Raw genomic sequence first — 25,398 nt, 5'->3', positions numbered from 1 at the left:
AAAATTTTCTCGAATTTTTGACGAAGGTTCAAAAATTTACTAGAAAATGTAAAGGAATACAAAAGTAACCCCCGACTTTTATGTCATTTTTCTTCAAATTCGTATGATTTAAAGCCGCATCTATAATGTAAACGCCTTGCATCATTCTTGAATATTCGAAAATTATTCTAGTAGTCTAAATACACTATAAAAAAAACATAAAGCATACAGCTGCGGTCAAAATAGTAGTAGTGTTGCCGCCCTGTGTTTTTAAAAAATTTGTTGCTGTAATATATCTTTTTCTGGTAATATTGTATTGACTATAATTGTACTATTAGACTAATTGGATAAGAAAAGTTAAAACAAACTTTTGAAAGCACAGGGCGGCAACACTACTACTATTTTGCCCGCAGCTGTATACTTTTATGTTTTTATACCCTTGCAGAGGGTATTGTAATTTCGACCACATAAAGTATATATAAAATGTGTATATTGCAAATGTGTATAAAAAAAAAATGTCCGAAATTGTGATTACGTAATATATGGACAGGCCCTAAGGGGTTTGAAAGAAAAAGAGTGTATATTTTAAACAACTTTTACATCAAAACAAACCTTGAATCCATGTGCCTCTGAGACCTCCGGAACAATGGCCAATTTCAGCATTTTTGGAACGTTGAGGTCCTTGTGCTCAGAATCCTTTCGTCGGGGAACTTTTTGGAAAACACAGTTTAACTTGGGAATTCGTGAGGAATTCAAAAATATCCCTGCAGGAAACGGAATCAGTTTTGGACCATTTATATACTAGTTGGGTCAAGAAGGTTAACTAGTTAAAGTTATGTCCATTTCCTTGTAACGAAGTGGTCCATTTTTCATATGCTTGTCGTCGGAAACAACTAGTCCATTTGCTACTAGTTTTGCACTAGTTACTGTTAACCAATTTACGTTACAGCTGTTAAACTACACTGAAAAAAATATTTTCACGAAAAAACTAAAAATTATTGAATTTCACTAGTACTTGACGATGCCTAACTTGACGCTATCCTAATTTAGTATCCAATCAATAGGCGCGGTCCTTAGAGAATTTCTGATAATTATTATGTAATCAAATACAGTAAATGATAATTAAATGGAATTAAAACAAACTTACTTTTTTTGAGGCAAGTCGCCCTCTCTAGGACTTGAACCCGGGACCTTTGGATTTGTAGACACACTAACTGATTGTGCCATACACGCATCACATTTTGTATTGCCCTAACAAGGTTTATGAATTTTAGTGTGACATAATTCAAAAACAGCGATTTTTCACATATATTTTGCCTCGGACAGATTAAACAAAGTTTTAAATAAAACTAAAGCATCACCTAGCAAACAAAAAACAAAAAAAAATGTACAGAGACTGGGGGTTGAACCGTTAAATTTCCCAAGGCATTTACACTCTAGGCTATATTTTTGGATCATATGTGTTTCATTTGCAACTAGTTAAATTCCAGTTGCCTTTTAACTAGACCCTAACATGTATTTGTTCTACCAGTTAAATATTTTTAAGTTTTTTTTTGTCAGAAAGGTACTAGTCCGAGACAAGTTTCTTTATTACTAGTTTTGTATTAATCATTTTTTCGACTAGCACAAATTTTCTAGACCCTGTGTAGTCCAAATGCATTCAGACAAATTCCGGTTGCTTTATATTAGTTGTATAACTAGTTGTTTTTCAGACTAGTTCGCATTTTTCCTGCAGGGATAGCATCCATCCATTATTCCGTAAAAAAGGTGTAGCGTTGGTGTCTTATGATACTTTTAACGAGGGGAGGGGGGTTAGGGTCTTGCAAAAAAAAAATATAGTTTTTTGACTTTGGACTTTCGAAAAAAATTCTTAAAAATAAAAAAATTAAAAAAAGGGCTTCCCAGGGGTCGGGTTTTTTTTAATTCTTAAGCGAAATGTAAAAACAAAATGGAAATTCGATCATTTTTAGCGGAGGTACAGTGAACACTGCAAAACGCCTTTTTTTAATAGTGTTCCAGCAATCGCATTGCCACCGATATATTAGCCCATAGTATCGGCTATAAAAATTAGTGGATGTTATTAAAATGGCCCTTAAAAATATATTAAAGGTTTGAATTAAGTCCATCCCACCAGTTTTTATAAAAAAAGTCGCAGAGCTAGTCGATTTTTTGGTGCCAGATACAGTAAATACCTATAGTTTAATGCTCACTCTATCGGTGCACTTCCAGGGATTCCAGATTCTGCGTGCCTATTAAAATTTTGTTTTTAAGTTGTCAAAAATAAAAACGTCTACTTCCTACAAAGTTACAAAGTTTTCTTGTATTTGTTTGAATATTCCTATGGGAGCCTTAAGATATAGAAAGAAGACTTTTGGGAAAGTTTCATCGCGATAGCTTTAAAACTGAGAGAAAGGGACAGACGGACATGGCTAGATGGACTCGGCTATTGGTGCTTATCAAGAATATATATAATTTTGGTCAGAAACGCCTCTTTCACCGCATTACAAACTTCTGACTAAAAATGCAATCATTTTTTAAAATATTTTTTGTTTAGTATCTGATAAAAATACCTACTTTGCCGAAAACCACAATTTTTATACAAATTTCCAAAGAACTTAAATCTAATCATTAATGTCTCGCTAATCGTATTTTAGACAGTTTTGGACCAATCTTAATGAAACATGATTTTTTTTTCTTCCGCCAGTGTATGTAACGAATTTATATTTTTCGGTCCCCTGTAAACATAACCTTTTGTTCTAGGCAGAATTTGTCGTTGCTTTTACTTTGACTTTTATATTTTTCAGAAGTAGCAGTAGAAGCAAAAGCAGACTTTTAGAAATGATTGTTTGGTGCTGCTCGGATTTAACAGCAACACATCGATATAGAACAAATATTTTTGTATGTAGGCATGAGGGTCATTTTGTAGGGATTCAGTACACCGTATTTAGTTACATAAAATCCGTCGAATTTGTTACAAACGAGAGAAAATATATCAAAATAAATTAAAAACAATTTTTTTTTAATTACTACTGTTGGTATTGCTTAATATTACTTAAGGTTAGTTTGAAACACGTTAAAACGAATGTCTTAACCGTCGGAACCTAATTCCAAAAACTTCAAAATATATTAAAAAAGCACTCTTATAATAATAACACACAGCAAATGATTTATATTTTTTTGGAATAAAGATTGACTTATTATCATAAGACAAATTGGTAAAAAAATTTTAACAGCGTTTAATTGTGAGAGTCCCTACCAAAAGTTGGTCTTAGTTATATTATTTAGTTACATATATATACATATGAGGAAATATATTTAGGGTGTTCAATTGCGTTGCACACGTTGTAAAGTTGTAACAAAGTTTGCAACGCTATTGGACACCCCAATTGTTTTTTTCGCAACAGTCAACTAACACAAAACATATACGCATTTAAAATATATTATAACATAATGGTATATGCATTTAGTATACGTCATTCATTAAAAAATATATATATCTTACAATTATATACATTATCAACATAAACGATACATTTATATACATTATCAACATAAACGATACATTTATATACATTATCAACATAAACGATAACAGAAAGAAGTTAGAAATTCACGACATTTGTACTTTTGATTAATATACGACATAAACATAGGTTTATTTAAAATAACAAGCCGATGAACTAATTGAAAAATACAAAAGAAACTGAGCCAAGATACTGAAACCTAAAAATGTGCATTAATTTCTTGAAAAATATTTACAACATGAATTTGTTGAAAGGAGTACATACAATTTATAAAATTACATACATCTATGTACACATTAATAAATTAAATTAATTTGGTAAAAAATAGGCATATGCATAATATGGATATAGCCTAACTTACTTCTCCATAATGTTCCTCATTTTGTTGCAACAAATCAACACAAAGTTCTGCTAAGTGTATTAAGTCCTCCAATTTTTTCGGGGCTGGCACAATAACTTCTCCTCGCAAGTCCTCTGTGAAATAAGCGAAAGAAATATAGATTTTAAGATTTTCCAATTCCGATTCCAAACGATTTCCTCGAATTAAAGTTTGGTCCTTTTCTGGTTTACTTATTTTGAGTGACTTATTTGCTTGAATTCATTTTGCATAGACTTAGTGAATATATATTGAAAATATATATATTAGACTGGGTCGATTTGTAAGAGATAAATCGTAGGGGGAACGTATTCTAATAAGAACTCTAAGCAATATTGCAAAATAAACTATATCTTAAAAACCACGTTTGACCCTCCAAAAGAGGGTCAACCGTGACTGGAATGGACGCGATAAAAAGTAATAAATCGTTTAGGTGGAAAAAAAATGCTTTAAAGACGACAAAATATTTTTAGCAAATATTTAAAGTTGATAAATATTTAACGGCTACCCAGCGTCAAAGAATGCCAATACAAAATGGATTACGAATGCAATACTTTACATCTAGTAATCGGGAAACAATGGTCTCCATTACGAATTCAGATTACTTTTTCAAACTTGTAGTGCATAATATTGACGGACTGGAAAATGCTAACCGCTCTGCCATTGTCTGTGCTTTTTTTAGTTCGTTAAACCAAAACAAGCCAATTTTTCTGGTAGGTTAAGATCTTAAGATTATACAAAAACAAGAGAGAACACTATAGTCGGGTTGGTGTCCCGACTATTTAATACCCGTCACTCAGCTAAAGGGAGTGCGAACGCTGTACGCGGGTTGGTGGTCCGACTATAATCGTAATTTATAACTTTTTAATGAATGGTCCGATTTGAAAAATGTCTTCTACATTTCGATAGGTATAAATATACACAACAAAATTGCATTTATACTTCTCGGAAATCCTTAAAGATGTGGGCGCAGGACACATTTTAAAATCGTTAGTGGGCGACTGTGGGCGTTAGAGGGGGCGTGGCGCTCGGCTGAAATACTTGCGCTGCGTAAGAGGCCCAAGAATATGTGTAGAAAATCTCAGCCTTCTAGCTTTTGTAGTTTCCGAGATCTCAGTGTTCATACGGACGGACAGACGGACATGGCTAGATCGTCTCGCCTAGTGACCCTGATCAAGAATATATATACAAGAAGATTATCGGCGGAAATGCATGGTTCTTTTGTAATTGCATTATTATCGACCAAAATCGAGGGACTCAGGCACAATCACTAGTACTAATTAACTAACACAGATTAAACAAGAGAGAACGCTATAACTGGGTGCCCCGACTTTCAGATACCCGTCACTTAGCTAAGGGAGTGCAAGGGAGATGGAGATGTGTGGGTAATCCCAACTTTCTAGCTTTTGTGGTATCCGAGATCTCGGCGTTCACACAGACGGACAGACAGACAGACAGACAGACGGACATGGCTAGATCGACTCGGCTAGTGATCCTGATAAAGAATATATGTATACTTTATGGTGTCGACAGCGCGTCCTTCTCCCTGTTACATACTTTTGCTCCCTGTTACACTCGTTTGCTCTTTTACTCTACGAGTAACGGGTATAAAAATATATATGTATTTAGCAGAGCTTGCAAATAACTGTCAACCGATTTTCCTGAGGCAGTTTAATCTCGACAAAACCGAAAAAAATGTTGCTCACAAACTCTCTCTCTGAGCGGAACCCTTTTTTAGTTTTGCCTGTCGGTTTCGGTCCGACCGTTCGGCTCAACCGAACAAAGCAATCGGTCTTTCAATAACCACTCGGTGAGACCCTTTTAAGTTAACAGTCACCTAAAAGGGTTTCTGAAAGACTACTGTTAAATAAAAGTCAAAAAAATGGGTTTTCTCTAGAAAGGAAAAAGTATAGGCCTGCTGTGGTATGTGCATAAATTTTACATAGGAAATCAATATAATTCTAAAATTGCATTGTACATATAAATGTATATAAAATTGTATTCTGAATATAGGTTAGCTGCTATTTTTTTGTTTGCTTCAATATATTAATTGACTATATAAGGAACTATCTTTAATAAGAAATGCCGTAAAGAAACGAATTACCTTTCAAATGAGCTATACCATAAGAATAAATGAGAACTACCATAAGTCTTAAGATAAAAAATGGCTCAAAGTATTCCAACCAAGCCTATTCCTACAAAATGGATCGCGCGTTCCTTCAAATCTTTCGAAATATTTTGAATAAAACCAAATAATGTTGTGAAGATATTCTTAAATAGTTAGGAATTGATTTAAAGATACATAAAAACAAGAAAGGAAGCTAGCTTCGGCCAGCCGAAGCTTATATACCCTTGCAGATCATTCCTATTAATTAACAAATCGCAAAAATGTTCAATTTTCTAATATTTCTCATTAATTTTCCGATCGTTCCTATGGCAGCTATATGATATAGTCATCCGATTTTGATTAAATTAAAATTGAAATTCGGAAATATTAAAAAAGAGTCATATCCTAGAGTAGAAGATAATACAATAAAATCCAAAGAAGCTAGAATTTATTTCCTATTACTTTTCCATTAATTTTCCGATCGTTCCTATGGCAGCTATATGATATAGTAGTCCGATTTTTTAAATAATTAATTCGAAATTTAGATATATTTTTAAAAATAACATCCCCAAAAGTAGAAGGTAATATTTCAAAAAACACCAAAGCTAGAATTTTTTAAAGTTTTTTTTTTCCGATTGTTCCTATGGGAGCTACAAGTTATAGTTGTCCGATCCGGTCGGCTCCGACATATATACTACCTGCAATAGAAAGAAGACTTTTGCGAAAGTTTCATCCCGATAGCTCAAAAACTGAGAGACTAGTTTGCGTAGAAACAGACAGACGGACAGACGGACAGACGGACATGGCTAGATCGACTCGTCTTGTGATGCTGATCAAGAATATATATACTTTATGGGGTCGGAAACGTCTCCTTCACTGCGTTGCAAACTTCTGACTGAAATCATAATACCCTCTGCAAGGGTATAAAAATTTGAAACTGCTAAAGGAGGTTTAACCTGTTAAAAAGCTCTAATTTTTCTTGCGGCTTAAATGATTCGCTTCTTATTACGTGGATTTGGTTATTAATTACTACATATGAAAGATATGCCAAAAGTGGAGTTTTGGGATCGTAAATTATTTAAAATATGTAGAATATTGGAATTGAATGGTAAATCTTACAGATTAAGCTTTAGAAAATACACATTACGTATTTTCCCTTACCCTTTTGAATTTTAATAATCAAAAAGCAATGTTACGACTGAAGCATTACTGAACAGGTCACACATACACACTCATACATTCACAAAAGACCGTTTTCCTTAACAGACCGAGCAAAGTAGTCAGTAGAAACCGAAACCGAAATAACTCTGAAAAAAAGGGTTTTGCTCTGAGCGTAACATCTGTTAAGCAAAAACCCTTTTAAGGGGTTAGCTCACACCCAGTTGTCATAGGGTTTTTTGTGACAGGTTTTTTCCTAACACTTTGAAAAGGTTGACCGAACCTTGCAAGCTCTGGTATTTAGTGAAAGACAAAATGTAGGAAACGATAAAGGTCGAACTTTTGTGCTTGGAGGTGTTAGCTTAACGGAAATGTATTCACAATGACTGTTGATCGGTTGTTGTTGCTTACCTTGAATGTGTCAAAATATAAAATAAAATTTTCTTACCTTCAATTTTAGCTTTATTTGAGAGACGTGTGTAATTTACAAGCGCTGCGGTCTCTAAGCTTTTTTTTATCATTTGGCGAACTTCTTCAGGTGGAACCGGAGTAACAATGTCTTTCATAAGAACTCTCTCTAGCAATGATAATGTCGCTTTGAGGGCACCTTCAGGGCGACCAAAGGGAAAGCAGTATCTAAAATTCGTTATTTGAAACTCCAGTAACTGACGTAGGCGTTCTTTGATTTCTGAAAACTTTTCCTTTTCTTCATGCGTTATGCTACCCACTCCATCAGGTCTGTAAATATTTAATATAGATGTTTACGTAAAACTTACTTTTATAAATATACATTACCGGTTTCCGTGAACATGGCTCGCGCAAAACGCAAAAGAATAGTGAATTAGAGTAGGGTCTATCATATGTTGTTTTTCCGCACGATCCAGTAAATCAGAAAGGTAGCATAAATGTCGGTAACATCCCCGCACACCGTAACGCGCACAATATTCGTCCAACACGAAAACTTGACCAGGACTAAACCACCCCTGAAAATAAAAATAAATATTTCAAAAACATGAAACAACAAACTAGATCGGAAGTTAATTCCAGAAACTAGGATTTATATTCTTCCAAATTCGTAAATTAAAATGTGAGTAAAATAACACCAGTTTACAAAATAAAATCGACCTCTTCCTCATCGAAGACAACCTTAATTTTCCGGGTAAGTACATCTCCCTGATTAAGAAATGGGAACTTACAATTTATTTTATGGTGACACGTTTTTTTAAAGTGTAAGAAAACACCTGAAAACCGTGTATTTTTAACGAACGAGGTGTAGCTTCTAAACTAATGACTGCAACTCAATGCTGTTTAAAGAACATTCTGTTACCTGTAAAATGAGTCTAAGACGACCGAAATCAGGTTATCAGAATTCAAGTTAGAAAATAAAAAGGGTCCAAAAACCTTTTACACTGAAAAAAAATAGACACCATACAAAAAAATGTACTTAACCGGAAAATTAAGGTTGTCTTCGATGAGGAAGAGGTCGATTTTATTTTGTAAACTGGTGTTATTTGTTGATCAACTTACCAAAGATGCATATGGGTCGTTAAGCCTATACTCCAGTGTGAGGTTTTGTAATGTTTTGAAAAGTGTAGCATGGTCAAAAGTACAAGGATCGGTGCTTATAAAATCTTCCATCCCATGCTTACGTGCTTTGTCTGCGTCTGAAATAAACAATAAGTCGGTCATCTTCTGAAAAACAATCTATCTGAAGTTAACAGAATGAAGGAGACGTTCCAATAAAGTATATATTTTCTTGACCAGGATCACTATAGAGCCGATATTACTATGTCCGTCTGCTGTTTTTTTAATACCGTATACTAGCTCAGTTTAAAAACTCAGTCATCATAAAATATTCAGTCATAAAAATTGCACGAAATATTTCCACAATCAGACTAATTTCTCGTCCGACTCGGTAAAAAATCAAACTCGACGGTGTCAAATAGTGTGCAAGTTAGCTGGCTTTTCTGAGGTTTGTCCCAATTTCCGTTATCAGGAACTGCATTTTAAGGAAAACAAATATAAGTTACCATGGTCTTTTACGCGTTTTATATTTTATTTATTTAAACAGCTCTACAGTGTACTTTGCGAACTGTTTTGATCAAATAGCCGATATTCAAAAAGGTTATCAGGTTTAGTTAAACATTCATTAATTGCAAATTTAAAAAAAACTAAGACACCAAATTCTTGAAAGTTGAGAACGTTTTTATTAATTTTACCTCGAGCAACAACTTAATTACATTTTTTGTAGAATTTTTTCCTCCTTTATTTTAAAAAAATTTGGGTTATTTAGGTACGACATTTTCAAAGAAAACAAGCAAACGAGGACGTAAGCTCACTTCGACGAGCCGAAGTTTTAATACCCTTGCAAACGACGATTATGCGATCGGATACGTTTTTGGTTTAAAGTATGGAGCTATGCTATGCCATACAATCAGTAGGGTATTTTTTTTTTGCACCCACGGTTGATTTTATATGATTATTTTGTAAGATTGCGGCGGTTGCGGGGGGCTGCCGTCACCACTCATTTTTGTTTACATGTCGCCGCCTATAAAAAATTTTAAATTTCGACTCTGTCAGTTTGTACGCATTATGATTTTTCAACGGATTTATTTCGAATTTTTACGATATACACAGCCGACTTACAGTCGACCAAAAAACACATTTGTCATCTTTGTCGAGCTGCTGGGGTGCCATCACTTATCCAATCGTAATGTTCTGTATGGCAAAGTTAAGCTATAATCTATTGACTTTAAAATGAAACGAAAACTGGCCATAAAGTATATATATTCTTGATCAGCATCACCAGACGAGTCGATCAAGCTATGTCCGTCTGTCCGCCCGTCTGTCTGTCCGTTTCTACGCAAACTACACTCATAGAAATTTTTACCTAAATACTAGAAAAGTCGCCCTAAAACCGAGGTCGCCCTAAAACTACGAAAAATTTTCTTATTATACGGGTGGCTAGCCCTAAAGTTACGAAAAATCGCCATGGAAAATATTTTTTAGGGTTAGTTTTTTCAAAAAGGCCAATTTGCCCTACTTTTTAGGGCGAATTTTTATGAGTCGACTCCAAAAGTAATTCCTTCTTTTTAGGGCGAAATCGCCCTAAAACGTTGAACAAAATACCAAAAAAAAATGTTTTGAAATTGCCCTAAAAACAAGGAAGAGTCAAACGAAATTTTAAGACGCAATTAATGGATACATATGTAATACATGTGTGTATGTGTGTGTGGTTGCCCACCGGGAAAATTCCTCTGGAAAATAACATATTTTCAAGAGGTTTCTCCATAGAAGCGGAAGGGACAAAACCTCATTCACCCCTTACATTTCTTCCATCTCTGGTTTCAAAATACACGGGGGTGACACAAAAAGTAAGGGGGAAATGAGGTTTCTATCTGGATCTCTGGCAGAAGAATGCAGGACAAAATCCACTGGTTTTTTGACTTCCCGCATTATAGATTTTCCACACGTACCCAGTTATGGTTTTCCTCCACTTGCAATATGTGCTTTTCTACACCCTCCCAGTTTTGGTTTTTCCAGACCCTCGCAGTTTTGGTTTTGCACTGCTTTGCAGTATCTGATTTTCCACAATAAAAATCATGTTTTTTGTAATATTTGTTTGTGTATTTATTAATAATATTTACAATCGAAGCATTGGAACTAAAAATTTGTAATGCCTGAAGCATTTCCGGGTTTTGCTTGGCCGAATGAAGTTCTTAGATATCCATTTCTTGTCTGTATTCTGAAAATATCAAAAATAATTTAGATATGAATGTAAGAACAGGAATAATAATAAGAATAATTACCATTATTAGGTCTCCGCACAAAATTAAAGGATCTCTCCAGAAATTATGACTGGTTTGCCATGGCCGATCATTTACCCTCTGTTCAGTTGTTATATGTCGGGTATCTATATCAAAAACTATGAGAAGAAAAAATAAAATATGACAAACGCAGGCGCAACACTTCTGGTCCCAAGAAGTCTCAGTCGGCCTGGCTGAAATAAATGTAATATTTTGATCAAGTTAAACAACTAAGTTAGTACTGAAGTACTATTTATACAACCATTTAATGAACACCTCACACCATTTACCACTGGTAAAGATTAAAAACATTTCAAGTGTCACTGAAATGCACAATTTGTGTTGAAGATAGCTTCCGGAGGCATATATTTATTAATGGCGAAAATATCTGTAATACTAACCTTTGTAACCTTGTATAACCTTGTAAAGGTTATAAAAAGACAAAATTCATTTTATCACTCACCTTTTTATTGTTTTTTAGATTAAAATTAACTATTTTCACTTTTTTTTCACTTTTTCCAACAAATTTAAAAATGATGTGACCCTGCATTATATTCTTGATAATACCATAATACCATTCTTCATAATACCATACAAAATGCAGATAAATGTGGTGTAAATTTCGTTGTAAAGTTGGGTCACACTTTGGCGCTGAATAAATATTTAAACAATACTTTTCAGGGACCGTAATCATTAAAGGTTACGTATATTATAGGTATATTAGGCATTTTTCGTGTTATCAATACCACCAACACGAATTTTTATATTTTAATAACACTTAAAAATGGCTTAGGCCACGATCTGACGATCAAATTATTTTATTTCACAGAAAATTTTTAAAAATGTAAAAAACAATAATTTTTTTCTTTGTAATTTAATGTAATTCCTTGATAAATGTGATTAAATATTTTAATCGTCTTACCGTGGCTTTTCTCTATAATTTTGTTGAATCCCACATTCACTCTTATTATTATTTGAAAAATGTTGAGTAAAATAAATTAATATTATCATTATAGACATTATGATAATAGTTATATAGTTTAATTTTGTTAATTAACAATGATTAATATTTTTTCTACGAATTTTAAAATTACTAAAAATTAAAACTAAATGTGAGAACAAGTCTTTCGGTTTTGGTGTAAATCATAGGATTTCTGAATATTATAAGTTGGTAATTTTTTTTGTTAAAAAATATTATAATCATAGTGCCACAGAAATCACACAGCGCATAAGTGGCCTGATATTGATGCTACTCAAAAACCCACCCCCATTTATCGCTCACCCAGCGGGAATGTGAGAAGTTGGTTTTTGTGTTCTTGAAATCCTGTTCCTTTTTGCAGGCGGCGGTGTAGGGATAGATAATTTCTGAGCGTTAAATGAGGGTGGGTTTCTGAGTAGCATCAATATCAGGCCATTTATGCGCTGTGTGATTTCTGTGGCACTACGATTATAATATTTTTTAACAAAAAAAATCACCAACTTATAATATTAAAAAATCCTATGATTTACACCAAAACCAAAAGACTTGTTCTCACATTTAGTTTTAATTTTTAGTAATTTTAAAAGTCGTAGAAAAAATATTAATAATTGTTAATCAAAAAAATTAAACTATATAACATTATTATCATAATGTCTATAATGATAATATTAATTTATTTTACTCAACATTTTTCAAATAATAATAAGGATGAATGTGGGATTCAACCAAATTATAGAGAAAAGCCACGGTAAGACGATTAAAATAATTGATCACATTTATCAAGGAATTACATTAAATTACAAAGAAAACTATTGTTGTTTTTTACATTTTTAAACATTTTCTGTGAAATAAAATAATTTGTTCGTCAGATCGTGGCCTAAGCCATTTTTAAGTGTTGTTAAAATATAAAAATTCGTTTTGGTGGTATTGATAACACGAAAAATGCCTAATATACCTATAATATACGTAACCTTTAATGATTACGGTCCCTGAAAAGTATTGTTTAAATATTTATTCGGCGCCAAAGTGTGACCCAACTTTACAACGAAATTTACCCCACATTTATCTGCATTTTGTATGGTATTATCAAGAATATAATGCAGGGTCACATCATTTTTAAATTTGTTGGAAAAAGTGAAAAAAAAAAAGTGAAAATAGTTAATTTTAATCTAAAAAACAATAAAAAGGTGCGTGATAAAATGAATTTTGTCTTTTTATAACCTTTATTTCAGCGTTACAAAGGTTAGTATCACAGATATTTTCGCCATTAATAAATATACGCCTCCGGATGCTATCTTCAACACAAATTCTGCATTTCAGTGACACTTGAAATGTTTTTAATCTTTACCAGTGGTAAATGGTGTGAGGTGTTCATTAAATGGTTGTATAAATAGTACTTCAGTACTAACTTAGTTGTTTAACTTAATCAAAATATTACATTTATTTCAGCCAGGCCGACTGAGACTTCTTGGGACCAGAAGTGTTGCGCCTGCGTTTGTCATATTTTATTTTTTCTTCTCATAGTTTTTGGTATAGATACCCGACATAAAACAACTGAACAGAGGGTAAATGATCGGCCATGGCAAACCAGGCATAATTTCTAGAGAGATCCTTTAATTTTGTGCGAAGACCTAATAATGGTAATTACTCTTATTATTATTCCTGGTCTTACATTCATATCTAAATTATGTTTGATATTTTCAGAAGACAGACAAGAAATGGATATCTAAGTACTGCATTCGGCCAAGCAAAACCCGGGAATGCTTCATTAAAAATTTGTAGTTCCAATGCTTCGATAATAAATACACAAACAAATATTACAAAAAAACATGATTTTTAGTGTGGAAAATCAGATACTGCAAAGCAGTGCAAAACCAAAACTGCGAGGGTCTGGAAAAACCAAAACTGGGAGGGTGTAGAAAAACAGATATTGCAAGTGGAGGAAAACCATAACTGGGTACGTGTGGAAAATCTATAATGCGGGAAGTCGAAAAACCAGTGGATTTTGTCCTGCATTCTTCTGCCAGAGATCCAGATAGAAACCTCATTTCCCCCTTACTTTTTGAGTCACCCCCGTGTATTTTGAAACCAGAGATGGAAGAAATGTAAGGGGTGAATGAGGTTTAGTCCCTTCCGCTTCTATAGAAAAACCTCTTGAAAATATGTTATTTTCCAGAGGAATTTTCCCGGTGGGTATTTACCAGAAATCTGTATTTATGCACCGGACAAACCGCATTCACAAGTGCATATGCCAAAATAACCCCCAAATTTCTATTGCGTCATTTCGTCAGTAACCGAAATTTGCTTTTGTTGCTTCTTTTTTTCCAGAAGTAGCAGCAAACGCAATCGTAGGCTAAATGAAAATTCTGACTGTTAGTAGTGCATTTTTATATTAATTTCTAACAATTTTTTTTCTTGTTTTAGATTGAGAACCTCTTTGAGATCCAGCTTCCGCAAACCACTTTTCGCACTTTTTAAAAGCGAAAGTAAGGGAATAAAACTGCTCAAATCTTTGGAAAGCCACGCTGAAGGTATGTGCTTTTTCTCTTTTTCTTTTCTCATTCAATAAATAGACTGTTTTTATTTAATAGAGATACAATCAACTTTAATTTGGCTTGCGATCCATTCAGTGTTGGTGCGACAGCAATGACAAAGAAGGACGGCGGGAGCAAGAACGCGAAGCACACCATTGCGGACACGCGAAGCCGTTTCTTGGTTTGGAAGGCTACTGTTGGGGAACTGCAAACACATCTAAAGGCATTGTCGGAAAATTGCTAATCCGGAAAGCCGAAACTGAAACCATTTAGCTGCAACGTGGGAACAAGCCCTTTTTGACCTTGGTGAATTTCCAGTTTACTTATCAGAGGTTTTTTTATAGAATGCGAACCTTATTGAAAAGTATTGATGTGTGCTTCAAAATATTTTTTGTTTTAAACCACGACATTTATCCAAAAAATGTTTTATGAAATTCATTTAGAGTCTGATAAGAAAGGTAAAGCTTTATCCGAACTCTTGAAGGATTATAAAACCTTAAAACTGTAACTATTTTAAAGAAACAATCTGTTCATTCCAAAAAAAAATATTATTTCTATGCATTCAATTAGAAGTAAAATTTGATAATCAGTACTTATTGTAATAAACCTTAAAAGACCTAAAATTCCCTCCGGCGATGTAAGGGTCTCATTTCCTATTTTTAGGGCAATTAGCTTTGAAAATAGAAAAATCGCCCTAGATCTACGAAAAATCGCCCTAAATGTGTGACAAATTCACCAGTATTTTTAGGGCAATTTGCCCTAATTTTGTTGCCTAGTCGCCATTGACCCCCGTTTTAGGGCGATTTTCCTTGTTTTTAGGGCGATTTTACCGGAAAATTTCTATGAGTGTAGTCTCTCAGTCTCTCTAGCTTCCTTTCTTGTTAAAAAAAAAATTGTTTAAAAAAATAAAAAAAAAAAATTAAAATTTAATAATTTATTTTTTTTAATTAAAAAAAATATTTAAAAATGTTCAATAAATTACATAATATGAAAAAATAAGAAATAAAAAAAATTTTAAATTATAGTTTAATAAATGGACGGGTCAATAAATAACACTATGCAGCATCAAAAATTAACCTCGATGAATGCTATATTTTTTGATTCGTTACGAATTCCCAAGTTAAACTGCGTTTTCCAAAGAGTTCCCCGACGCAAGGATTCTTAGCAAAAGGACCTCAAAATTCGAAAAATGCTGAAATTGGCCAACTTTGCGGGGCTCTCAGAGGCAAATGGATGCATGGCTTGGTTCGAAGTTAAAGTTTTTTAAAAGATCCATACAAAAAAAAATTTTAGGATTTTTTTTAAGGCAGAAATAAATTCCAAAAAACATAGTCAAAAAACTGAAAAACATACAGCTGCGGTCAAAATAGTAGCAGTGTTGCCGCCTTGTGTTTTTAAAAGTTTGATGTTGTAATTTTTTCTTATCCAATTAGTCTAATAGTAAAATTATAATCAATACAATATTACCAGGAAAAGATCAATTACAACAACAAACTTTTAAATACACAGGGCGGCAACACTACTACCATTTTGACCGCAGCTGTATACTTTTATGTTTTTTGACTATGTTTTCTAGAATTTGTTTCTGCCTTAAAAAAATCTTAAAAATTTTTTAAGTATGGGGTTTAAAAGATAAAGGGCGTATCTTTTAAAAAACTTTAACATCGAATCAAACCATGCATCCATTTGCCTCTGAGAGCTCCGCAAAGTTGGCCAATTTCAGCATTTTTCGAACTTTGAGGTCCTTTTGCTAAGAATCCTTGCGTCGGGGAACTTTTTGGAAAACGCAGTTTAACTTGGGAATTCGTAACGAATCCAAAAATATAGCATCCATCGAGGTAAATTTAAAAGGCACTAAAAATGCTGCACAATGTAATTGTAAGTTTTTAATAGATTAAAAAATGATTTTTACTTTTTGTCATTCAGAAATTGTTAAAAGACTTAAAACTTTACTTTTAATCAAATTCCTCTGGAAAATAACATATTTTCAAGAGGTTTCTCCATAGAAGCGGACGGGACAAAACCTCATTCACCCCTTACATTTCTTCCATCTCTGGTTTCAAAATACACGGGGGTGACACAAAAAGTAAGGGGGAAATGAGGTTTCTATCTGGATCTCTGGCAGAAGAATGCAGGACAAAATCCACTGGTTTTTCGACTTCCCGCATTATAAATTTTCCACACGTACCCAGTTATGGTTTTCCTCCACTTCCAATATCTGCTTTTCTACACCCTCCCAGTTTTGGTTTTCCCAGACCCTCGCAGTTTTGGTTTTGCACTGCTTTGCAGTATCTGATTTTCCACAATAAAAATCATGTTTTTTGTAATATTTGTTTGTGTATTTATTAATAATATTTACAATCGAAGCATTGGAACTAAAAATTTGTAATGCCTGAAGCATTGCCGGGTTTTGCTTGCCCGAATGCAGTTCTTAGATATCCATTTCTTGTCTGTCTTCTGAAAATATCAAAAATAATTTAGATATGAATGTAAGACCAGGAATAATAATAAGAGTAATTACCATTATTAGGTCTCCGCACAAAATTAAAGGATCTCTCCAGAAATTATGACTGGTTTGCCATGGCCGATCATTTACCCTCTGTTCAGTTGTTTTATGTCGGGTATCTATATCAAAAACTATGAGAAGAAAAAATAAAATATGACAAACGCAGGCGCAACACTTCTGGTCCCAAGAAGTCTCAGTCGGCCTGGCTGAAATAAATGTAATATTTTGATTAAGTTAAACAACTAAGTTAGTACTGAAGTACTATTTATACAACCATTTAATGAACACCTCACACCATTTACCACTGGTAAAGATTAAAAACATTTCAAGTGTCACTGAAATGCAGAATTTGTGTTGAAGATAGCATCCGGAGGCATATATTTATTAATGGCGAAAATATCTGTGATACTAACCTTTGTAACGCTGAAATAAAGGTTATAAAAAGACAAAATTCATTTTATCACTCACCTTTTTATTGTTTTTTAGATTAAAATTAACTATTTTCACTTTTTTTTCACTTTTTCCAACAAATTTAAAAATGATGTATATTTCGATAAATATTTCGTTTAAACAATACTTTTCAGGGACCGTAATCATTAAAGGTTACGTATATTATAGGTATATTACGCATTTTTCGTGTTATCAATACCACCAACACGAATTTTTATCACTATGGACGGCAGTCCATGTAGTGACGAAGCGCACCAGGAGAGTGTGCGAAGGCGACTACTATCTGCTGTGATAGTCCGATCGTAATGAGTAATACACCAATCGAAAGGTATTGCAAAAACTTAAAGTATTGCATACCAAGACTTTAAGAAAATCAATTGGCTTGGGAGAGAGAGCGGTGAAAGTGAAAAAGTAAAAATTTCGAAATTTGGAGCTGTTGGGGCCGGTGGGGATAAATGCCCCCTCGCAATGTTTTAGTTGTATTCCTTTTGAAAATACCCGTCGAATGAGGGGTCATTTGTCAAAATCCGACGCTCCGTTCAAAAGTTATAGCCAAAATAAGATTTTCTTCTTCTTCCCAAAATGAAAATTTAATTCTGTATGTCAGTTTGTCAGTTTGTCCAAAACATGTTTCTTAAGTTTTGAAAATTTAATATGACGTTCATCACATCGATATAAAAAACTTTTGTTCTACCACTTTTGGAAAAACTCGCTAGTTTAGCGGGAAAACAGCTATAAATAGCTAAAATCTATACTACTAAAGCTACAGACTTGTGCTGCATCTCGTTTGATAGGTATTTTTAAATGCTATAAACGCCCTCTATATGCAATTTGTGTAAATGTAATAGTTAAAAAGATATGAACAAAAGAATTTTTTTTAACTTTCTTTTTAGCTTTTTTTTAATTTTTTCAAAAACGGCTCTTACAATTTTCTTGAAACCTTTAAACTGTATAGCCCTTGAGATTCCTTAAATTTAGGTATATAACACATTACTGTAAAAAGTCACGTTTAAAAGTTATTTTTATACGAAAATAGCCACTTTTGCCAGCTCGAACAACTAAAGCTTCCAGAGTATTGAATTTTGTGTGAGGGTATCCGAACTGTATTTTAGGGCCATGGAATCAGTAAATTTGCACTTAAGAGTTCCATATAGGAATCTTTTGTTCTACGACTTTTGGAAAAAGCCGCTACTTTAGCGGGAAAATAGCTAAAAATGGCTAAATTTCGTTAGTTTGAAAGTTCTACACTACTAAAGGTACCGACATGTGCTATACCTCGTTTAAAAGGCATTTTGAAATACTTAAACGCCTTTTTAACTTAATTTGTTTAAATACAATGGCTTACAAATTATGATTGACCAATTTAAATTTAAATGTATATATTAGCTCCTATGAGAGCAAATGTAAACAAACAAAAACTTCTGATATCAAATAAAAACACCTCTTAACGAGGTAAAAAAATAGTGACGATCGCACCTTCAACATACAAAAGTTTTGATATCAACATTTGTGACGAAAAATTATTACACTCGTCATTAAAAAGACTTTCTAATATTTTTCATTCGGCACGCTGCAATAGAAAATGCCTGTGAAGGGAAAAAGGCTGGAATAGTCTGCTAGGGCGGGCCGAATGAGAAAATATTAGAAAGTCTATTTAATGACGAGTGTAATAATTTTTCGTCACAAATGTTGATATCAAAACTTTTGTATGTTGAAGGTGCGATCGTCACTAGTTTTTTACCTCGTTAAGAGGTGTTTTTATTTGATATTTTAACAACACTTAAAAATGGCTTAGGCCACGATCTGACGATCAAATTATTTTATTTCACAGAAAATGTTTAAAAATCTAAAAAACAACAATAGTTTTCTTTGTAATTTAATGTAATTCCTTGATAAATGAGATCAAATATTTTAATCGTCTTACCGTGGATTTTCTCTATAATTTGGTTGAATCCCACATTCATTCTTATTATTATTTGAAAAATGTTGAGTAAAATAAATTAATATTATCATTATAGACATTACGATAATAGTTATATAGTTTAATTTTTTTGTTTAAAAAATATTAATATTTTTTCGACGAATTTTAAAATTACTAAAAATTAAAACTAAATGTGAGAACAAGTCTTTTGGTTTTGGTGTAAGTTATAGGATTTTTGAATATTATAAGTTGGTGATTTTTTTTGTTAAAAAATATTATAATCGTAGTGCCACAGAAATCACACAGCGCATAAGTGGCCTGATATTGATGCTACTCAGAAACCCACCCCCATTTAACGCTCAGAAATTATCTGTCCCCACACCGCCGCCTGCAAAAAGGAACAGGATTTCAAGAACACAAAGACCAACTTCTCACTTTCCCGCTGGGTAACTTCCATAAGGATCCGATACGAGTGAGAGAGTTGATCTACATGCTCCGACGTTTTTTCATAGAAAAAAGCCGCGGCCTTGTTAAAATTTTGATATTCTAAAAACTAAAAGTGGCTCCAACTTATTACAAAAACCGATTTAACTAACAATATGGCGCAAGTACTAAAATAAAAATAAAATATTTCTTTTATGGGGGCAATGGTTAAACATTTTTTTAGGGGTACTTTTTCAAATTTGACAATTTTTGGCAAACTTGAAAAAATTCGAACTAAAAAAATAATTTTTTTTCGATCAAATCCCGATACACGTGTTTACTTATTTTCCGAATAGTACGTGTAAAAAAAGTTTCAGGCAAATCAAAAATGTGACCCAATAAAAGGTGTTCGGTTTGTAAAAGAACCGCCCATATATGAAAAAATCAGCAATAAATGCTTTGCTAATAGTAGCGGACAACGTCGCTTTGGGTATTGCTACACACAAAAAAAAAACTTGGTAACTTGGGACGCTTTCTTAAAATCGTATAGCAGGCATGTTGCAATTCCGCGTGCCTAATGAGAAAATGTAAAAAGTGCATCCAGGATTCTTACACACAAAAAAAAAACTTGGTAAAATCAACTGTAATAATTGTCAAACAGGCCCCAACCAGCAAAATTGTCAATTCTACTAAGTAAATTTTCATTTCCCAACAACAAAATACACACAATTAGCAAAGACACAAACCCAAAGCAAAAACAAAATACACGTAACTATTTTAATAGTTACGTAACTATCTTTGTTGGTCAATTTTACCAAGCAAATTTTTTTGTGTGTAGTTAACTAATATAATAGTCGAACAGTCCCCAACTGTGTGGTTGTCAATTATACCAATCAAATAGTTACCCTCACAACAACAATACACAAATAGCAAAGAAACAGACTCAAAGCAAAAACAAAATACACGTAACTATTTTTAATATTTTGTGTGTATCACTGTGGACGGCAGTCCTCTTAGTGTCGAAGCACATAAGCGGATAGTGTCGAGAGGCGACTGCTATTATATAGCCGCAGAATTGAAAATCTGCTGTGATGGTCCGATCATAATGAGTGATTCACATATCGAAAGGTATCGCTATAACTAAGAGGACTGCACAAAAAAAAAAACTTGGTAAAATCAACTGTAATAATTGTCAAACAGGCCATAACCAGCAAAATTGTTAATTCTACTAAGTAAATAGTTATTCCACAACAACAGAATACAAACAATTAGCAAAGACACACACCCAAAGCAAAAACAAAATACACGTAACTATTTTAATAGTTACTTTTTATACCCTTGTAGAGGGTATTATAATTTCAGTCAGATGTTTGCAACGCAGTGAAGGAGACGTTTCCGACCACATAAAGTATATATATTCTTGATCAGCATCACTAGACGAGTCGATCTAGCGATGTCCGTCTGTCCGTCTGTCCGTCGGTCCGTCTGTCCGTCTGTCCGTTTCTATGCGAACTAGTCTCTCAGTTTTAAAGATATCGCGATGAAACTTTCCCGAAAGTCTTCTTTCTATTGCAGGTAGTACATATGTCGGAGCGAGCCGAATCGGACCACTATATCTTAAGGCTCCCATAGGAATATTCAAAGATATATAAGAAAATTCATTGTTACTTTGTAGGAAGTAGGCGTTTTAATTCTTGACTCTTTAAAAACAAAATTCAAAAATAGAAACGCTGAATCTGCAAGGGTATATAAGCTTCGGCTGGCCGAAGGTAGCTTCCTTTCTTGTTGTTAATCAATTTTACCAAGCAAATTTTTTTGTGTGTGCATACCTCGGCACTATTAGGTATTTGACCACTTTTTTGGCCAATATTAATAACTCCCTCAATTTTAAAGATATCAAAGAAAAACTTTAGCAATCGTTATCTTTCGGATCAGAACACTATATCCTATAGCTGCCCTAGGAATGATCAGATCAACTACATTCATTTTAAAGAAAATTCCTTACTCTTTAATTAACAAAGGTTTGATGGATGGACTCCGCTGGACTCCGTAACTCAGCTAAAGGGAGTGCGAGGGAGATAGATATATAAACATTTTTGATTGCGTATAACTTTTTAAAGAATGGTCCGATTTGAAAAATGTCTTCTGCATTTCGATAGGCGTAAATATACACAAAAAAAATTGCATTTATACTTCTCGGAAGTCTTTAAAGATCTGGGCGCAAGACACATTTTAAAATCGTTAGTGGGCGGCTGTGGGCGTTAGAGGGGGCGTGGCGCTCGGCTGGAATAAACTTGCGCTGCGTAGGAGGCCCAAGAACCTTCTAGCTTTTATAGTTTCCGAGATTTCAGCGTTCATACAGACAGACAGACGGAAAAAAATTGCTTAGATGCCCTTTTACATTATTTCTTTAAGGTTCCATCGTAATTGGATTTAATCAAGGCCTATGAGCCATTAAAGTAATTTGTTCACCTCTATTCACGGTTGCCACTTCAAAATTTTTTTATGAGCCAAAACAAGATTAACAAGAAAGGAAGCTACCTTCGGCCAGCCGAAGCTTATATACCCTTGTAGATAAAAGAATACTCACTCGGTGCAGTTCCAGGGATTCCAGATTCAGCGTTTCGATTTATTTCAATTTTGTTTTTAAGTAGTCAAGAATCAAAACGCCTACTTCCTACAAAGTTACAATGAATTTTCTTATATTTGTTTGGGAGCCTTAAGATATAGTGGTCCGATCCGGCTCGCTACGACATATGTACTACCTGCAATAGAAAGAAGACCTTCGGGAAAGTTTCATCGCGATAGCTTTAAAACTGAGAGACTAGTTCGCATAGAAACGGACAGACGGACAGACGGACAGACAGACAGACGGACAGACGGACAGACGGACATGGCTAGATAGACTCGGCTATTGGTGCTGATCAAGAATATATATACTTTATGTGGTCGGAAACGTCTCCTTCACTGCGTTGCAAACATCTGACTGAAATTATAATACCCTCTACAAGGGTATAAAAACAAGAGAGAACTTTATAGTCGGGTGCCCCGACTATCAGATACCCGTTACTCAGGTAAAGGGAGTGCGAGGGAGATTGAGATAGAAAACTTTGATCACGCATAACTTTTAAACGAATGGTTGAAAAATGTCTTCTATATTTCGATAGATATTGATAAACACAGTAAAACTGCATTTTTACTTTTCCGAAATATTTAAATTTTTAAAGTCGTATATAAGGGATTGTGGGCGTTAGAGGGGGCGTGGCACCTTCTTGAAACAAACTTGCGCTGCGTAAGAACTCCAAGAATCTTCATGCCAAATACCAATCCTCTAGCTTTTATAGTTTCCGAGATCTCAGCGTTCATACGTTTTACTCTACGAGTAACTGGTATAATGAGCCAATTTCAATAAAAAAGAGCCGAATTTTTACCATATACAAAATTACCATGCCAGCGAAACAATTTAGTTTCGATCTGGCACTTTTGGGTTTCAGCTATGATTCACTTTTAAAATTGCAAAAAAAAAAAAAAAAAATGCATTAATACAAAAATGAAATCGTTTTTTTCAAGTCTAAAATATGTTTATCGCTATTAGCAAAAAAAAAAGAGCCAAATTCAATAAAAATAGGCCAAAGAGCCAGCGCGAAAAAGAGCCAAATTTGGCAACCGTGTCTCTATTCCCAACCAACTTGATGCGGTGAACAGGCTTAAAAAAATACAAGGAAAAATATGTGCCCTAAAATATTTTACAGGCATCTAGAGGCGTCTATCACCGAATTTTTAAAACAAACAAGACCATTGTACGTCGAAGGATGGAATTTATAGAATTTTTTCCGTAAGAACGTGAAAAGTAACAAGTATTTTTAAGTTCCGTTTTACATAAATATCTGACACATTCGTAAAAATGTGCCTTTCAATTTGGTTAGCAGTAGGCGCCGAACATAGAAAAATGATATTTTATGTGAGTTTTATTTGGAACAAAAACTTGAATGTAAGATCATTAAAATGAATTTGATTTTTATAGCAGAGGGTATTATAATTTCAGTCAAAAGTTTGCATCGCAGTGAAGGAGACGTTTCCAACCACATAAACAATATATCAATATGGGCAATTCTCTGGGGATGTCAACCAAGCCAAAAAACGTGAAACTTGAAAAAAACATATTTCTATATGATTTTGCACTGATATTTGATTCTAGTTAGATGGATCCTCAACTAAGCTAAGTAATTTGAGCATCCTTGGATAATTTTCCAGGACAATAACTGTTATATGGACACAAAAATCATTTTTTGGTATTTTTTAAAGTGGCTCTTAAACGGTTTTTTTGACGTTAAGGTTACAGAAAGACCACCTAAGAAAATGACGGTTGAAAAATGTCTTCTATATTTCGATAGATATTGATAAACACAGTAAAACTGCATTTTTACTTTTCCGAAATATTTAAATTTTTAAAGTCGTATATAAGGGATTGTGGGCGTTAGAGGGGGCGTGGCACCTTCTTGAAACAAACTTGCGCTGCGTAAGAACTCCAAGAATCTTCATGCCAAATACCAATCCTCTAGCTTTTATAGTTTCCGAGATCTCAGCGTTCATACGTTTTACTCTACGAGTAACTGGTATAATGAGCCAATTTCAATAAAAAAGAGCCGAATTTTTACCATATACAAAATTACCATGCCAGCGAAACAATTTAGTTTCGATCTGGCACTTTTGGGTTTCAGCTATGATTCACTTTTAAAATTGCAAAAAAAAAAAAAAAAATGCATTAATACAAAAATGAAATCGTTTTTTTCAAGTCTAAAATATGTTTATCGCTATTAGCAAAAAAAAAAGAGCCAAATTCAATAAAAATAGGCCAAAGAGCCAGCGCGAAAAAGAGCCAAATTTGGCAACCGTGTCTCTATTCCCAACCAACTTGATGCGGTGAACAGGCTTAAAAAAATACAAGGAAAAATATGTGCCCTAAAATATTTTACAGGCATCTAGAGGCGTCTATCACCGAATTTTTAAAACAAACAAGACCATTGTACGTCGAAGGATGGAATTTATAGAATTTTTTCCGTAAGAACGTGAAAAGTAACAAGTATTTTTAAGTTCCGTTTTACATAAATATCTGACACATTCGTAAAAATGTGCCTTTCAATTTGGTTAGCAGTAGGCGCCGAACATAGAAAAATGATATTTTATGTGAGTTTTATTTGGAACAAAAACTTGAATGTAAGATCATTAAAATGAACTTGATTTTTATAGCAGAGGGTATTATAATTTCAGTCAAAAGTTTGCATCGCAGTGAAGGAGACGTTTCCAACCACATAAACAATATATCAATATGGGCAATTCTCTGGGGATGTCAACCAAGCCAAAAAACGTGAAACTTGAAAAAAACATATTTCTATATGATTTTGCACTGATATTTGATTCTAGTTAGATGGATCCTCAACTAAGCTAAGTAATTTGAGCATCCTTGGATAATTTTCCAGGACAATAACTGTTATATGGACACAAAAATCATTTTTTGGTATTTTTTAAAGTGGCTCTTAAACGGTTTTTTTGACGTTAAGGTTACAGAAAGACCACCTAAGAAAATGACGGAAAAAACTGTCGCGTGCGACATGTAGCGTGTGACAGTCACTTC

General features: G+C 33.7%; 1 protein-coding gene across 9 annotated transcripts in view; it reads right to left on the bottom strand.

The window, feature by feature from the left end:
• Cadps (calcium-dependent secretion activator 1) overlaps window positions 1–25,398 on the bottom strand; it is a 126,112-nt gene that overhangs the window by 49,649 nt on the left and 51,065 nt on the right. For 8 of the 9 annotated variants that reach the window (XR_011419543.1, XM_070218030.1, XM_070218032.1 and 5 more), the window contains 4 exons: window positions 8,672–8,808; window positions 7,940–8,127; window positions 7,593–7,882; window positions 3,865–3,977 (listed from right to left, as the gene is read on the bottom strand). Coding sequence is in view for 8 of the 9 variants with exons in the window: in XM_070218030.1 (XP_070074131.1) it covers window positions 3,865–3,977; window positions 7,593–7,882; window positions 7,940–8,127; window positions 8,672–8,808 (728 nt within the window). In the remaining variant the exon portion in view is untranslated. The remainder of the gene's footprint in view (window positions 1–3,864; window positions 3,978–7,592; window positions 7,883–7,939; window positions 8,128–8,671; window positions 8,809–25,398) is intronic. The other variant, XM_070218036.1, reaches the window with a different exon arrangement.

This window comes from Drosophila takahashii, chromosome 4, assembly GCF_030179915.1.
Source record: "Drosophila takahashii strain IR98-3 E-12201 chromosome 4, DtakHiC1v2, whole genome shotgun sequence".
NCBI classification, from domain to species: domain Eukaryota; kingdom Metazoa; phylum Arthropoda; class Insecta; order Diptera; family Drosophilidae; genus Drosophila; species Drosophila takahashii.
Note: the sequence above shows the minus strand (reverse complement) of the source record. Positions and strands in the feature narration are given on the sequence as shown.